This window comes from Mauremys reevesii, linkage group 4 (assembly GCF_016161935.1).
Source record: "Mauremys reevesii isolate NIE-2019 linkage group 4, ASM1616193v1, whole genome shotgun sequence".
In the NCBI taxonomy this organism is placed as follows: Eukaryota; Metazoa; Chordata; order Testudines; family Geoemydidae; genus Mauremys; species Mauremys reevesii.
The window spans coordinates 109,340,535-109,356,941 of record NC_052626.1 but is presented as its reverse complement, the minus strand read 5'-3'; the positions used below and the strand labels follow the sequence as shown (position 1 = coordinate 109,356,941).

Below are 16,407 nucleotides of genomic sequence, written 5' to 3'. Positions count from 1 at the left end.
CCTGAGGTTACAAGAAGTAGTTAAAATAGTGGCAAATAAAACTGGAGAAAGTTTAAGAGCCCTGGCCAAAGAAACAGGGGCGATCTGACAGGTGGCCCTCCAAAACCGTCAGGCATTGTACATAGTGCTGGCGGCCAAAGGAGGGACCTGTGCTCTCACTGGAAAACAATGTTGTGTGTTTATACCTGACGATACCAATGAGGTAATAAATCGCTCTAGCCGCTTAGAACAAATCGCATATCTTCCCCATGAAGAGCCGAGTTCTTTATGGAAGTGGCTAAGTAACCTGTTCAATTTCTCTGGCATAGGAATCTGGTTGTTTCAGGGAGCCCTGACTATCCTGTTTGGAATCCTAATAATTTTTGTATGTTTTCAGTTAGTCTCCTGTTGTATCCAAAATTGTGTAAGGCATGCCACCCAGGTGACTGCCCCAAAACAGAGTGCTAATATGATAATTTTGAATATTGCTGATGAACAAAGAGATAAAGAACGGTTAATATGTGGAACCCAGTAAAATGTTGGTCATGGTGTGAGCTTGACCAAAAGGAGGGATTGTGAAAGTAGAATGAATTATATTGTAAAAATAAGAATGGATTAAAGAAATGTTGTATGTACCTTTAAGCGGAAATAAGAAATGTTGAAATACAGGTGCCAGGAAAAAAAACATTAGGCATAAACAATGGTGCTAATGGCAAAACATTAACAGAAGATCGGTAATAGTTAGTAAGGAAATAAGATATGCATGTCTAGCCCAGGTAAACTTATCTGATTCTGCTTCCTTTGTTATCTTGTTAAGTTCTCACCCTTTTATCTGTATAAATAAGATAGTTTGTGTCTTGCATGGTGCTCACATTATCTGGGTGTTATTAGCAGAGCGCTGTGCTAATAAAACAGAGTGGTCTGACAAACTGTGAGTCCTGAGTCTAACTTTGACACTAAAGAGCCACATTAACACATCAGCAGCCCCCTGTCAGCTTCCCCCCACCCCCAGTGTCTCCCACCCACCAGCAGCACTGCTGATCAGCACCTAACCCTCCATCCCTGTGCCTCCCACCCACCACATCAGCTGTTTTGTGGTATGCTGATGTGCAGGATGCTGAAAGAGGGGGAGAAGGAAGAGGAGCAAGGGTGCAGCAGACTCAGGAGAAGGGGCAGGGGCCTTGGGGGAAGAAATAGAGAGGGGCTGGGGCCTGGGGCAAAGCCAGGCATTGAGCAGTGAGCACCCTGTAGCACATTGGAAAGTTGGCGCCTGTAGCTCCAGCCCCGGAGTTGGCGCCTATGGAAGGAGCCGCATATTAACCTCTGAAGAGCCGCATGTGGCTCCGGAGCCACTGGTTGGCCACCCCTGGCCTAAGAGAATTAAATGCCCATTTCCCACTGAAATTCAGCCCCTAACCTCCTTAAACTCATTTAACTATCTCAGCTGTAAGAAATTACAGCTACTTAGTAGGTCAGGCAGAAGGGCTCCAAACTGGCCTGTGAGAGGTCACCAGTTTGAGTTCCACCAGACATGCTGGAGATGATACTTTCCCATTCTCAGCAAGTGTTTCTGGGGTCTGAACTTCCAGTGGGTGATGAGAGCAGTGCGGAGTGGACTGCAGTGTTTCTCACCACCCATGTCAATATGAAGGTCGGGTCAGGTTCCACTCTCAGTTAGACCCTTCTGAAATTACAGGGACAGTGGCCTGAATTTGCAGGTCACAAAGAGGCAGCTGGGGAAGCACCCAACTAATACCCCTCAATAGTCCACGATGGGGGTTGGGGGCCCATGGGCTTCCTCCCACAAGACAACAATCCTGAGTCAAGCATTAAGGTGGAAATGGGGCACTGGGAAAAGAGTGTTGGGCAGAACTGAAGGTATAACCTAGCATGGACAGAGCCTAATTTCTACTTTCAAACCTTGGCAGTAGAAATCAGCCTTTGATGGGCTCTGGAAGCCTGGAAGATACACTCAGATCCACACAAATGGAAAATCTGAAGAGTGTTTGGATCCAGAGTGCAGGGTTTGGACCAATCTTTAATATAATCAGGATAAAGCATGGATAAAAACAGCTCAAATCTCCCCAGGAAGATGCATAAGGCTTGTTGTCTGTGCAGCATGGAGAAATTCTCACTGTATGTGCTCACATAGTACCTGTCCTTTAGGGCTATAGGTTGCTTCATATCACAAAAAGAATATTCACATCATGAGGCACCAAATTGTTTCTAAAGCAAGGAGGGTCCCCCATGCTGAAATGTTGCATCCTCTTGAGGACTAAGAAAGAACTGGTTTTCACCAGAGAGGAAACTGATATCATTTACAGTAACTAGAAACATATAAGGTGACCTGCCTGTCATTCATAAAACCATCAAGTGACTCAAAATATCTTTGACTATTTTTTCAGGATCTGCTGTTAATGGGACAGGAATTGTTCTACTGCCATTCATGTTATGTTCTTTTATTAGCCAGAACCTTTAGAAAAATAATACTCCTCCCAAAATGCAAACATGCTTGGTCAGTCCCTGAGAAAAAAAGAGCATCCTCTGTTTATCCCCCAGACCCCACCTTCCCAGTCCGTGAAACAATCTGGGAGCAAAGCCAAAGTTTCCTGCTATATAAGACCCAGACATTGCAGGTGAACTATTTCTCCTGACCAACATCTGACTCAGTATCCTTGTGCCAAACTCCACTCAGGATGGGGTTTGGTCAGAGGATACGAGTCTCCATATGGGCCTTTATGTTAGGTGTCTGCTGTGCCAAACAACAAGGTAAGAACCCATTCAAGTTTCATTTTGCTCTCAGAAAAGAAAAGAAAAAGTCTAATTTAATTGTCTCTATATGGATATAGTTTAAACAGTTTTATTTCTTTTACTTTGCAAACCTGCTAAATGGTTGAATTTAAATGAGATTTCTTAGTGTCTTTTTATTTTTGTACCATTTCCATTAAATATTTAATGTTTGTGTATTAACTGGACTGATTTAATTTCATCTTGCCTCAAGCCAGTACAATTAACAACATTTGGATGAAGATAGCTTTGAAGATCAAAACAAAATAATAACTATCCATCTCTTGAAATGTCGTGATTTCACTATCAGTTTAAAATGTTTTAAAACATTTTATTTTTGGTGAGTTTTCCACTAGGATTGTTGTTAAATCCTACATTTTTATGTAATCATAAATGTAAAAATTACCCTATACTTGATCAGACCCATGGTCCATCAGTTCCAGTATCCTGTTAATCACACTCTCCAGTACCAGATGCTTCAGAGGAGGGTGCAAGAAACCCTGCACTAGACAGTCATGGGGTATCTTGCACCCAAAGAAAGTTTTCCTCCTCGCTTGCAATTGTTAGAGGTGGTCTCAAGCTCTGAAACATGAGGGTTTATATCCTTTTCAAATTATTTATGGCTGTTAGTATCTGTTATTATAACTCTAGTTATTTTTGTGATCCATATAAGCTCTTGGATTCAGCGATATTGTGGTAATAAGTTCCCCCGCCTAACTGTGTGTTGTTGAATTTGCCACTTTTCATCTGAGTTTCAAATTTGCCACTTATATTTGCCAATTTATATTGATTCTTCCCTTGTTTTTTTTGTATAATCAGACAGGGTGAACTGAAGTACCTGATCTACCTTCTCTCTGTCATTCATCATTTTGTATGCTTTGTTATTATGATAATGTTACATTAATTAGAACTAATCCCAAAAGTCCTTACTCATGTGAGTAGTCCTATTAAATGTAAAGATTACTTGCATGAGTAAGGGCTTGCAGAATTGCTCCTATTCGTATATCATAATTGTTGCCACTTCTTGAGAAATGTTCCCATAATCCTTTGTGCTAATGTAAATTTTCTCTTTCTTGTTCACCATTCTCTAAACACTGTCAAGTGTAAATTTCATGATTTTCAGTGAATTTTGTTTTTCATAAAAGTAAGGGCAGGCAGAAAATTGAATCAGGCATAAAATGGAGCAAGCAAGAATTGTACAAGCTTTTATTTAGAGTTCTGCATCTCAGCACTGATCCTTTGCTATTCTGGCCCAGGGCCTCTTCTTTGGGCAGAAAAAGTTATTTCTACTGGATAATGATAACCTGACAGGTGGCTTTGTGGTATGGATAGGTGGAGACTAGACTGAGGCCACCCAATTCCTTTTCTCTTGCATCCTACTGTTATGCAACTGTCTCTTTCTCACATTCTCTGAGTAGAATCACTACAAAATAAGGATGCAACCCTGCTTGGTTAGAAAATTTTAAGGAGGGTGGATTCCTCCCACTACCACCACCCATAAACTTTCTATACTGATTTTTTTTCTTATTTGTCTGCAGCATTTACTACTAATACTCCATCTGGAACAGTGAACTTGATCCTGCCACTGACAACAAGCCCAGTAATAACATGTAAGTTTAGCAAAGAGTCTCAAAAATTCCTCCATCTTTCTGAAGTACTGATCAGAAAGTTAAAATAAACAGGGAAACAGACTGCTTAATTAAAAACATGGGTAGATCAGTGGTGTAAAGAACAAATAGCTGGATAAACACGATATGATGGCAAAATAATGAGTTGATTGATAGGCAGACATATGATAGATAAGTAGAAACACCGAAATATAGATAGGTTGGTACATTATAAATGGCAGACAGTAGATGGGTGGAGTAACAGAGATGGGTTAAATAAATAGGTGGATAGATGGACAAATTGATCATGTATAGTGTCACAATTGATAAATGGACAGAAAATAAACGGAAGGGGACAGAGCAATGAATAAACTAAAGAAATGAAGGCTTGGGCAGACTGATATAATACTATTCATGTTAAGTCAGGGAATTTCCAGTAAATTCTTAAAACGAGTTTTCAATCCACAGCCTTCAACCCTGCTCACAATGGCCGCGTATGCAGTACGTGGGGCAATTTCCACTTCAAGACTTTTGATGGGGACATCTTTTACTTCCCTGGGCTCTGCAATTACGTCTTTGCATCCCACTGCAATGCTGCCTATGAGGATTTCAACATCCAAATCAGGCGCACAATGGTGAAAAATGCTCCTACTATCAACCATATCACCATGAAGCTCGATGGGGTGGTTTTTGAAATGACAAAGAACTTGGTTGTTGTCAATGGCAACAGGTAGGTTTAGGCAACATATCACTGTGCGTGCTGTACATAGCTGTTTCCTCAAACCAGGCATATATTTCAGCACTTTCTTGGAAAAACTTCTATGCATTTTGATAAACCATGTAACTTTAACCATACAATCATCTCACCATTCTTCTGTTAAGATGTCACGCTATAAAGATGGGCCCAAACCAGAACGCCAGATCAAAATACCCCTGAACTTTGAGGAAGCTTGAATCCAGATCCAGATCCATATTATTTTGTGGCTTGGGCCCATGTTTCCTTTAAACTGCTTTTTCTTCCACAATACTGCATTGTCAAAGAACCCACGTGGACACCTGATAACACAATCAACCTTACCTCTTTATTCTGCATGGCATAGCAAATACTTAGCGTCTCTGATGCTTTTTTTCTCCAGGGTTCAGCTGCCTTACAGCCAGTCTGGAATCCTGGCTGAGAGAAGCAGCAGGTATACAAAAGTGACTGCCAAAATGGGCCTGGTTTTCATGTGGAATGAAGATGACAGCATCCTGGTAAGAATAAATTCTAGATGCTTCAGAGAATAGGAAACAGTCTATTAAAATATTTAGACTCAAATTTTTGACTGGCTTAAGAATTTGTTTGGGCACCCGATTGCACGCACTGATTCCACACTTGGCATATGTAAATCAAGTAGGTAAAGGTGTACAAAAGAGAAACTGCCTAAATATTTGACCATCAGCCTAAATCTTGAGAGGTAGTATGAAGCTGTATGGTTAGTCCCTGGATATACTTGCCCCCAGCAGTTTGGGAGCTGCTGTTTCTGCCTGCTGATTATTTCTCCCATTACAAAGCTATGTTTGCATTCATGCATTCCTGAAGAAAGCAACTGTGCTGTGTTCCTAGTGGAAATCAGGCCTCCCACTTAAAATGGGAAAAAGCACTTCCCTCACTTCATTAACATAATAGCATCATTACATCAGGTGCCACTCACCTCCTCACATTTTATTTTCCAGTAGAATTCCACTGTCATAGGACTTCAGTGTCACAGTGGACTTGATTTTCTTTCTGAAGAAAAAAATAGATAATAAAAAGGCTGGATATATTACAGATATTGCAGTGAAAACTAGTTCTGCATAAATAACTTGGATTCCATGAATCAGAAATCATATCCAAACCTAGTCCATATTCTATCAGCCAGGTTTGAATTGGTCTGTTAAAACATCTACACAACACTAATGAAAATTATGCAGGTGTAGCAGGCACAACTGCTTGCACTGATTTTGAATACATTGTGGAATGTGTATATTAACTTCAACCAACTTTTCCCCCATCATTTTAGCTGGAACTGAGTGACAAATATGCCAATTATACCTGTGGGCTTTGTGGGGACTTCAATGGTATTCCAACTTACAATGAGTTCTTTTCAAACAGTAAGTGTTAAAAATAATGACAGACCTTTGGTTTCTAGTAGCTCCAATTTCTACACCATCCATTTTTTGTGTTCTCTTGGTTATACATCTTCAGCAGGCCTCTCTTCCAACCTGCTGAAATATTTGCTGAGAACATCAGCACATTTAGATCTTTAGTAACTTGAATTATATATGTATACATGTATATCATTTGTCTATTTATTTCATTTGTTAGCCAGTTAGATGTGGGAAAAATACTGAGTTTCAAGCATGATTAAATATAGAAATACATCCACAGACCAAAAGACAATAACAATACCAAGCAAAGCAATCGCAACAATTTCTGGTCAAGAATGTTCTATTTAAACATGCTCCAGGATGTCACCTCTAAATTATATTGATATAATTTTATATATAAACTACATTTGCAAAGCCGCACACATCTTTGTCCATAATTAACATGCAAGCATCAACACAACATCTCAATCCTGAGTTGCCCGAGCCTATTCCACAGTGTAATTCTAGATTTGCCTACTGATTTACATGATCTTTACACTACCTTCTCCCATCCTATCTTTCTGACTTTATCACTCCCTCCTCTCTATATATTCTTCCAATCAGCTGGCTATAGGCCTCTATCCATCTCTCTTTTCCCACTGTCAGTATCACCATTTTGTTTACAAAGCTTTTAGGCAATTTATTCAAATCTCACCTTTTCTCCTAAATTCTGTCTCACAATAGTTCTCTTCTATTCAAAACCTGTCTAAAACTTTCTCTTCTGTTATCTAACTATGGGGTCATCTAACCTGGAATGAGTTTGTCATTTTCCAACACAAATTCCAGTTTGCATGTTCCTAAAATTGTTTTCTGATATAAGGATGATGTTATTCAAAGTAAATTGAGTCTATGGTGTCACTGTGTTAATTTTGTCTATGGTGCATCAGTGTTAATTTTGTCAACATGCCAAATGTAATGTCTACATGAAAGAACTCAAAGAGAACCAACTCCATTAAAAATCCTATATATTATTAATGTATTTATTGCAGATGCCAAGCTGACTGCCACGCAGTTTGGAAATATGCAAAAGATGGATGGGCCAACAGAAGTCTGTGAAGATCCTACATCATCCTCCCTAAACAACTGCACGGGCAATATTGTAAGGATCTTTTTGTTTATTCGTGTGTCTTTCATTTAAATGTATCCACTCTCTTCTCCTGTTTCAGGATGGACACTTGGAGAAAACGATGAAGTGATTGGAGGTAGAAGGAGAATACAAGATGTCATTAAAGAATAATTTTAACAAATGGATAACAGTATTAAAAACTGATCCTCTCTGTTTTGAGGAATTTGTGGATTTAATAAATTGTTCTGTTTTGTTTTCTCTCTAGGATGACATTTGCCATAAAGTATTGACTGGCCCTGCATTTTCAGAATGTAATACACTAGTTGAGGTTAGCGAGTACATTAAGTCTTGTGAACAAGACTTGTGCCGCTGTGATCAGTCTAAGAATGCCTTCTGTATTTGTAACACCTTTGGTGAATACTCCCGGCAGTGTGCCCATGCCGGTGGACAACCTCGAAACTGGAGAACCCCACAACTGTGTCGTAAGTGTCTCCAGAACTGACCTTCACCTGTGCTTGCCAATTAGTCAGTGACAAATTCTTATAGTTTGTTGAGGACTCATGGGAACTAAATGTCATTAAGTACTGGATTGGTTTCCAGAGGGCTCTAATATGAATTCCATACTTCGGGCCAGATCCTGGGGTGCAGCTGATCTCCCCATGGTTAAACTGTGGTCATTAATATTTATCAGTGTAGATTCTGGAGTTAAATTCCCCAGGGTATAATTGGATATTTCAGTGATTTCCACAGAACTCAAATATGTAAATGCACTGGAAAATTAACGCTTCCAAATTTTACTAGAAATTTAGATTCTTAAAAAGAGAAGAAGGCAAAACAAATGCGCCAGAGTATACGCCTCAGAGATCTGTGAGACAATTACTCATGAATCCATAGAATTCCAGACTTTAAGTCACAAAGTCAGCATCATACAGTTCTATCTGACGCACAAGTTTTCGAAAAACACACCTGAACTACAAAATATGGATTCAGATTTCCAAAATCCAAGGGATTCTTGGACCTCAGGTTTGGTGTGGCCTCATCTCTAGTGGGAAAAGGTTGAATGAGCATGCATTCTAATATGTAGCAAGTGGAAATTACATTTGAATTCAGAAATCTGTCTTCCTTTAAAATTCCAGCCAAGACGTGTCCTTTCAACATGGAGTACCAGGAATGTGGATCCCCCTGCATTGACACCTGCACCAACCGGGAAAGAGCTCAAGTCTGTGAAGATCACTGTATAGATGGCTGCTTCTGTCCCGCAGGCAAGTTTTTATTTACTCCCATCTTTCATATTCTCAATAAAGAGCACTACCAGATTTACATGTAGGAGTTTAGCAGCTTTGTCAAGGGTCAGGGGTCATCCAGCTGCCCTCTTCACAGCTTCAAGTGGTAAGCCTTTACCTGTGCACAACAAGTGACAAAACACATGACAGAATAATTAATTTCCTGTAGATGTGCAACATCTGCAAAGCAGTATGGAACAATCAGGGACCAAAATAGAACATAAAATGCTACCCATCTTATAGGAATGAGGTGGTTTTACTACAGCAATTCAGTATTATTCAATTGAATTCACCTTACAGGGCAGGAAACCCCTTGGAAGACCAATGGGATTTTAAGACTCCCAGGGCAAGACCCTCAGCTGGTGCAATTTGGCATAGCTCCCCTGACTTCAATGGAGCTATGACCATTTACGAGCTCCAAGACTGTATTTTAGATTTGTAGTCAACTATTTAAAACAAGAAAAATTGCATATTGTCTATATGTGTAAAACACCTTTGTAATGTATCAGTTTCTTTCTTCATTTAGGAACTGTGCTTGATGACATTAACAATGCTGGCTGCATCCTCCTTTCGGAGTGCTCCTGTACTTACAATGGCAACTCTTATGCTCCAGGGACATCTTTTGACACCCACTGCCGTTCCTGGTAACTTACCTACTTTGCTGTTTCTTTTTTAGTAAAATGAATTAGTTTAATGGTTTATTATACACAATTTCATCATTAACCACCTCTGAGTGCATATTACGGACTTCCCTGCAGTTCTAACAGGATCTCAAAAAAACTGTTTGTCTCCTTTACTGTCATTATTTAACAGGCTTTGCATTCTGACACAAGTTAAAATAAGGATTTGTGATATATAGGTTTCTTATCTCTCCGTTAAAATTCTCTTTGTTTGCTCCCTTGAAGTATTTTGACTTTTCCAAGACGAAAGAAACTGCAGCCACTCACATATTTGCAAACATAGATTTCCTCCGAAGAAACCAAGAATAATATGATGGGAACATCAGTAGCAAAACAACAAAAACTTAATGACATTGTAACTCCTTTCCTCCAGGCTATTATCGCTGCTTGTGATTAATTTCTCCACTTTCCTTCCAGTACCTGCAATGGAGGCCTGTGGAATTGCAAAGACATTCCATGCCCTGGATCTTGTACAGTAGAGGGAGGTTCACACATCTCCACATATGATGAAAAACGTTACAATGTCCATGGAGACTGCACTTATGTTTTGTCTAAGGTAAGCACCATCAGGTTTTAATAGGTCATAGAGTCCTATGCAGTTATATGGAGGAAGGAGTGGGAGGGCTGCCTGAGTCAGGACTAGAGAAGCTAACCACACTTAGGAAAGAACATTGGAGTGTTTCCTGTTAAAGCAGAAGAGCACTGTATTGAGCAAGAATATACAACAATTCATGCAAAATGTATGAACTAGTTGTGATGTTGGGAGCGAGGTAAATACTGATGTATTTCAGATTCCAGGATGTGGTAATTGTTGGTAAATGCTGAATATTTACACGCAACTGCTGTATTTGGTCTATTTTCATAGCTGTCATACACAGCTGCCCCTTGCTGTGTGGCAGCTGTTTTTGCCATGTTACTAGTCCTTGATCATAACAGGTCAGGCAGGAAAAGATGGGGATAGAGAGTGGAGCGGAAGCACATTTTTTAGAGGGGGTTGAATCAAAACTTTGACTCTAAATACCAGAACCAGATCCAAATTCTGTGACTAGTCCCAGTCTCTATCACTATGACATTAGTTCAAAATAGCCCTGAGCTTTTGACCAACCTCTAAAAAATAAATATTTTTCAGACCCAGGAACAAGCCTTTAAAGCAATAGTTGTTGGTATTGTTTTTTTCAGCTCTGTGAAAATGACACATTCGCTGTTCTGGGAGAACTCCGCAGATGTGGCTTGACAGACACTGAGACATGCTTAAAGAAAATACTCCTCAGCATTAATGGAGGACAAACTGTAAGTATCCAAAACAAGTGGTTGAAAATGCTGCAGGAATATTTTATAAAAATGTGGGGAGCTAAAAGTTTAAGCCAGAATGAGTCAGGGATAGAACTTTGTTAATAATAGATTTTTCAGTTCAAGTCAAAGGAAATGTTTCATTTGAGACAAAATGAAAAGTTTGTTTTGTTTTCAAGTTTTTTTATCTTTTCAAAAAATTGATAAAACTGAAGTTAAAATGTTATTTGGAGTCAATAAATCTAAACATTTCATTTTGAATATGTCAGAATGAAAGATTTAAACTTTTTTCTTTTATTGAAACTATTTAGCAAATACGACATGTATTTAGAAAATGTTTGTCCACTTGAATCTGCATTTCTCAGCATAAAAAAAAGTTTAGTCTAGAAAATTTCACCCAGATCTAGTCAGGGAGTGGCATTTATCCTTCTAAGGATTTGCAGGTCTGGAAAATATGTATTAGTTTTTAAAACCAAGGTAAAATAAATGTATCTTTATTTATCATAATAATGAGGTAAGTAGTATGTTCAGCCCTGTGCTAGTTCAGTCAGAAAAGATACTTTATTCACAAAACAGGAGAGAAGTTCCCTTTCTATTAAGTAAACAATGACACCATGATCTTCTTGGCTTCTGCCTAAAACTACCAGCTGCACTAGATCTAAGTCAGTTCAGATACAGAGGCTCTGCATCACTGCAAACCAAGATAGCCTGACCACTGATGCAGCTCTGTAAAGGACAAAGAATGATTCTTTAAAACATTTCCCTTTCTGAAGGGAAGGCAACTGAAGATTAAAAGGAAGGACGATTAAGATTTTAAAGGAAGGGTAAAAAAATCAGAAAATCAACCCCCTTTCATGAAATTCATTATCATGCTGATATTACCAATGCATGACATGATGTTCCTTATCTTTATCTTCCTTGCCAGATCATTACAATCAACTCTGGAGGTGGAGTGTTTGTGAATTGGATCTACACTCTGTTGCCCTTCTCAGCAGGTATGTTTCTCTCCTGGGGCCAATACGTGACGCTCTCAAAACTTCACCTAGACTCCTGCTTATTATTTTAAATTTCAAAGGAGTTGATGTGATGTCAGTATAATGAAGAATCCTATAGCCTAGCATCTTCACACTAGATTCTCACTATGATGATTCTTGACCCAAATGGTGATTCCAGCAATAGAGGTCCAAAGTCTCATGAAACATTACAGCCTGTTGTCCAACTTGTTAAGATATTAATTTGGTTTTTGCTATCTATCCTCGTAAAGAATGATCCTCACTGAAGATTTGTATGCCACCCGGATCCTGCTCATTGTCCTCTCCATTTGCAATGATCAAGATACGAGATTAGAAACTAAAACAAAATTATACTTGTTAATGCTTGATGTAATCCAATGTTTCCCTTCATTAGTCTGTGGGAAGGAGCAGACAAAAAGGAGCATTCTATTCCTGTGTAACTTTAATACAAACAGATTTCAGAGTAGCAGCCGTGGAAGGGGAAGGTGTGGGAGGAGAGGGCTGGGGGAGGGTACAAGGGGAGAGGTGCAGGTGAAGGGAGAGAACAAGGGGAAGGGGTTCAGCGAAGGCGCAATGGGGGGAGGAACAAGTGAAGAGGCTGCGAGCGGGATGGCGGGTGCAAGGGGTGAGAGGGTCAGGCACTGACAGCTGCTTCCCCAGCCCCATGCAGGCAGAGCCGAGAGGATAGACATTGACCCCCAGGTGCCCGATCCACGGGGGTCCCCCGGCGGGGCAGAATCCCCCGCTGCCCCATTCGGAGCTATGGGGGCCCGGGGTAGGCAGCGCGGGGCTGAGGCGGGGGAGCTGTGCGGCGGGCTGAGTCCAGGGGCAGGAGGGGGCGGCGGCAGCTCCCTGGCAGCTCGGGCTGCCCAGCCACTAGCCCCATCAGCGCGCAAGCCGGGATCCGCGCTCCCTGCCCAGCCTGGTGGCACCCTGCACAACCCACTCAGGCAGGGAAACGCCGCACCACCCTGGGGAGACTCAGAGCAGCAGCAGTGGCGGTAGCGGTGCCGGCAGCAGGACCCCTCCTCCCTTCCTGCATCCTGGGCCCCATTTCCCTCCTTCCCCGGTTCCTCTCACACTCTGAGAGCCCCTCTCGCTGCCACAGCCCAGGCTCAGCTCCAGGGGATGATGCTCTGGCTCTCCAGTGGCAAGGCTCTGGCCAGGGCCAGCTCCCAGCTTTTTGCCACCCCAAGCAGCCCCAGAGTTCTCTATTCCCGGCAGGCACAGAGCCACGGCTTCTCTCCCCTGCTGGGCACTAAGCAGATGCACATAAATGCCCCGGTGGGCGCCATGACACCCACGGGCACCATGTTGGGGACCACTGTCCTAGACAGTCACAAGCAAATATTGCATTGTATTTTTCATTCAACTTTAAGCATATCTTGGCTTTACTCCACACTAGCATTCACTATAGTTGCAACAGTAATCCAAGAAGAGCCATAAGAATGGGGTGTTGTTTCCAGCATTTGATCTCTTCTGAAATCTGATTATCCTGTTCTTTGTCCATAGCCAATGTCACCATTTTCAGACCCTCATCCTTCTTCATCATGGTGGAAACAAACGTTGGACTTCAACTGGAGATCCAACTTGTACCCATCATGCAAGCGTTTGTGCGACTGGATCCATCTTTCAAAAGGCAGACTTGCGGTAAGTGAATGTAACAAAACCAGTGACCTGCCTAAAATCCCCATTGGTCTTGTATGAATGATTCAAACTTTTTGCTTTTTCAACAGGTCTCTGTGGAAACTTCAACGATATTGGGGCTGATGACTTCAAAGCCATAAGTGGTGTAGTGGAAGGAACAGCAGCTGCATTTGCTAATACCTGGAAAACACAGGCTATATGCCCTAATATCGAAAACTACTTTGAGAATCCTTGTGCCCTCAGCGTAGAAAATGGTAAATGCATTATAGAAAATTGTCCATGACATGCAGGGAATTTGAAATTAGATTTCTAGTTTTTCCTTATAGAGCTAATGGAAAATACTTGACATAAAGCAAAAATTAGAGGAAATAAGGGATTTAAAACATGGTAGAACATACATTTGGAATCAGAAAGAAATGTTCATAAGAGAAGAAAATTAGAGAGAAGCTAAGTAATAAAATAAGTGCAAGAATCATGGATACTTTCCAACAACAGTTTATCTTCACAGATTTAGGTTTAGTGCACAAGATGACAATGTGGTGCAGAATGAGAGTACAATGGCTATATGTTTATAAGGCTTTGGTGAATTCTTTGTTCAATCCATGGTGAGAAACTGTTTTTTTCATAACTTTGGCTTTAACAAGGCTTTGCCAAATGTTGCTGTGAGCAAAACAATGTGGTTGCTATGGTACAATTTCAGAATTGAGTTTACAAGAGATCATGATTCACACAAGGGCACATTAGCACTAGGTTTTTGAGCCTAATTAAATAAAAAGAGTAATATGGATTTATTTCATTTCCTCTATTCACAGAAAAGTATGCTCAGCACTGGTGCGGATTGCTGACGGACAGCACAGGACCTTTTGCCAATTGCCACTCCACAGTCAATCCAACTGTTTACCACACGGTACTTAGCCATTTTTCTTTTTCCTTTAAAAACCAATCAAAATTGGAGCCTTAAAATCAGCTGTTTGGAAAGAAATGTCCCAAACATGTCTCCCAGATTATGCTGTGTCTATATTTTAATCTGCATAATACATCACTTCTTTTTCTCTATATATGTTTCTTACTTTATGTGTATATTTCCTATCCTTATTTCAATCTGCAGTCTTGATTTCATCATCCTGAATTGCCTTTACACTCTTTGTTAAACAAGAACTGCTATTTGCCACAGAGCAACAAAACCAAAATGTAAACATATAAAGAGGAAGTTATATATAAAGTATATAAAATATATGTATTCTATATAAATTTTTGCTTACTAAAGCATAATATCTTCAGAATAATCCATATATCTAGGTAAAATGGGAGATTACGAAGCATACAATAGATTCTTTGGCTCTTATTTTACAATAACTGTCAATATTTGGGGGTCTCCATTATCGCCATATCAAAAAAATCCTAAAAGGAGGTAGGAAATATTAAAGATATGTTGACACTGCTTCTAACTGAATGTATATGGAGAAGAAGCTGATACATAAGACCAAAAATTAACAGGACCTGGTTTTGGATGGGCAGTTCTGTGATGATTAATTAGTTTGTTTCTGCACCCCTAGAACTGTCTGTTTGACACCTGTAATTGTGAAAAGAGTGAGGACTGCATGTGTGCCGCCCTCTCTTCCTATGTGAGAGCCTGTGCTGCCAAAGGAGTCCAGCTGGAGGGATGGAGGACTGATGTCTGTTGTAAGTGTTATAGCCACTCCCTTGGTCTTCTATTCTGAAAGAACCAGTAGTAGAATTTATCAATCAATCAACATTTTATATCAATTTCTAGCCAATCCAGGGCTCTCCCAGTAAATTTTGAGGGAAAGGTATTGAAAAGTAAAATTCTAGCAATAATTCCCTATTTTTTTTATTAATATAATGGAGGTTAGTTATGGTGAATACAGATGGAAGACACAGTTGTGGCTAGGAAAGAGACGACTGCTGCTGAAGGGGCTCTGACTCTCTCTGCAGAAGCTTTAAGTTAACTAGAGTTTCAGCTGTCACCAGTTGCCATGGAAATGAATGTGTCAGATCACAGAAACAATGTTAATTCTTAACAGAACACTTTAAAAATAAAGAATGTTTAAACATAGGGTTGTTTAAAGTCACCAAGCTGTTTTCTTTGATCCAACATGTCTGTTTCCAGTGCAGGAGTATTTATGTACCTCAGGAGGCCTCATACCTCAGACTGCACCAAAGGTTTATAGGTTTCTATTATAACTGCCAACCTGATGTGTGGTTTCTCTTTCCAAATCTCATTTGAAAACGCATCTTTTTTCATTTGCATATATCACTTCATTTGTCCCCCATCTACTGTTACTTTTTTTTAAATATAATGCTGTGCATTATTTAACTCTGAAAGCATGCTGGGATACATTTTGTCTGAAAATGTGATACACAAAAAATTATACACCATTGTTGTTTATCTGTTATTCAGACTACATACTGTCCCTCTCTCCCCACCAAATAATATTATCTGGAACTAACAAATCTGTTAATGTAATTTTTGTTTTTTGTTTTTCCTTCTCAAGCCAAATACACAACCTCGTGTCCCAAATCGTTGAGCTACAGCTATAACATCAGTTCCTGTCAACCCACTTGCCGGTCTCTGAGTGAGCCTGATGTCACATGTAACATCAGGTTCCTTCCAGTTGATGGTTGCACCTGTGAAAAAGGAACCTACATGGATGAATATGGCAAATGTGTGTCTGCTAGCAAATGTCCTTGTTATTACAAAGGATCTCCCATTCTCTCTGGGGAAGTTGTTCATGAAGATGGTCTTGTATGGTAAGAGATTCTTTTATAAAACACTAAAGCTGCATTATATAAACTTTCTAAATCAGGCCTGCACAACATACGGCCCGCGGAGCCTCACTATGCGGCCCGCGGGTGGATTCTAAATCC

At 40.2% G+C, this 16,407-nt stretch overlaps 1 protein-coding gene across 1 annotated transcript in view; it reads left to right on the top strand.

Moving 5' to 3' along the window:
- The first annotated feature begins 2,675 nt into the window (after positions 1–2,675).
- The window catches only part of LOC120403966 (mucin-2-like), a 55,451-nt gene continuing 41,719 nt past the window's right edge, over positions 2,676–16,407 (top strand). The window contains exons 1-17 of the mRNA XM_039535988.1: positions 2,676–2,748; positions 4,305–4,376; positions 4,842–5,103; positions 5,510–5,624; positions 6,413–6,503; positions 7,529–7,638; positions 7,871–8,087; positions 8,742–8,867; positions 9,415–9,532; positions 9,986–10,124; positions 10,748–10,858; positions 11,784–11,853; positions 13,384–13,521; positions 13,608–13,772; positions 14,331–14,425; positions 15,075–15,201; positions 16,035–16,290. Coding sequence (XP_039391922.1) covers positions 2,676–2,748; positions 4,305–4,376; positions 4,842–5,103; positions 5,510–5,624; positions 6,413–6,503; positions 7,529–7,638; positions 7,871–8,087; positions 8,742–8,867; positions 9,415–9,532; positions 9,986–10,124; positions 10,748–10,858; positions 11,784–11,853; positions 13,384–13,521; positions 13,608–13,772; positions 14,331–14,425; positions 15,075–15,201; positions 16,035–16,290 — 2,285 coding nt within the window. The remainder of the gene's footprint in view (positions 2,749–4,304; positions 4,377–4,841; positions 5,104–5,509; positions 5,625–6,412; positions 6,504–7,528; positions 7,639–7,870; positions 8,088–8,741; positions 8,868–9,414; positions 9,533–9,985; positions 10,125–10,747; positions 10,859–11,783; positions 11,854–13,383; positions 13,522–13,607; positions 13,773–14,330; positions 14,426–15,074; positions 15,202–16,034; positions 16,291–16,407) is intronic.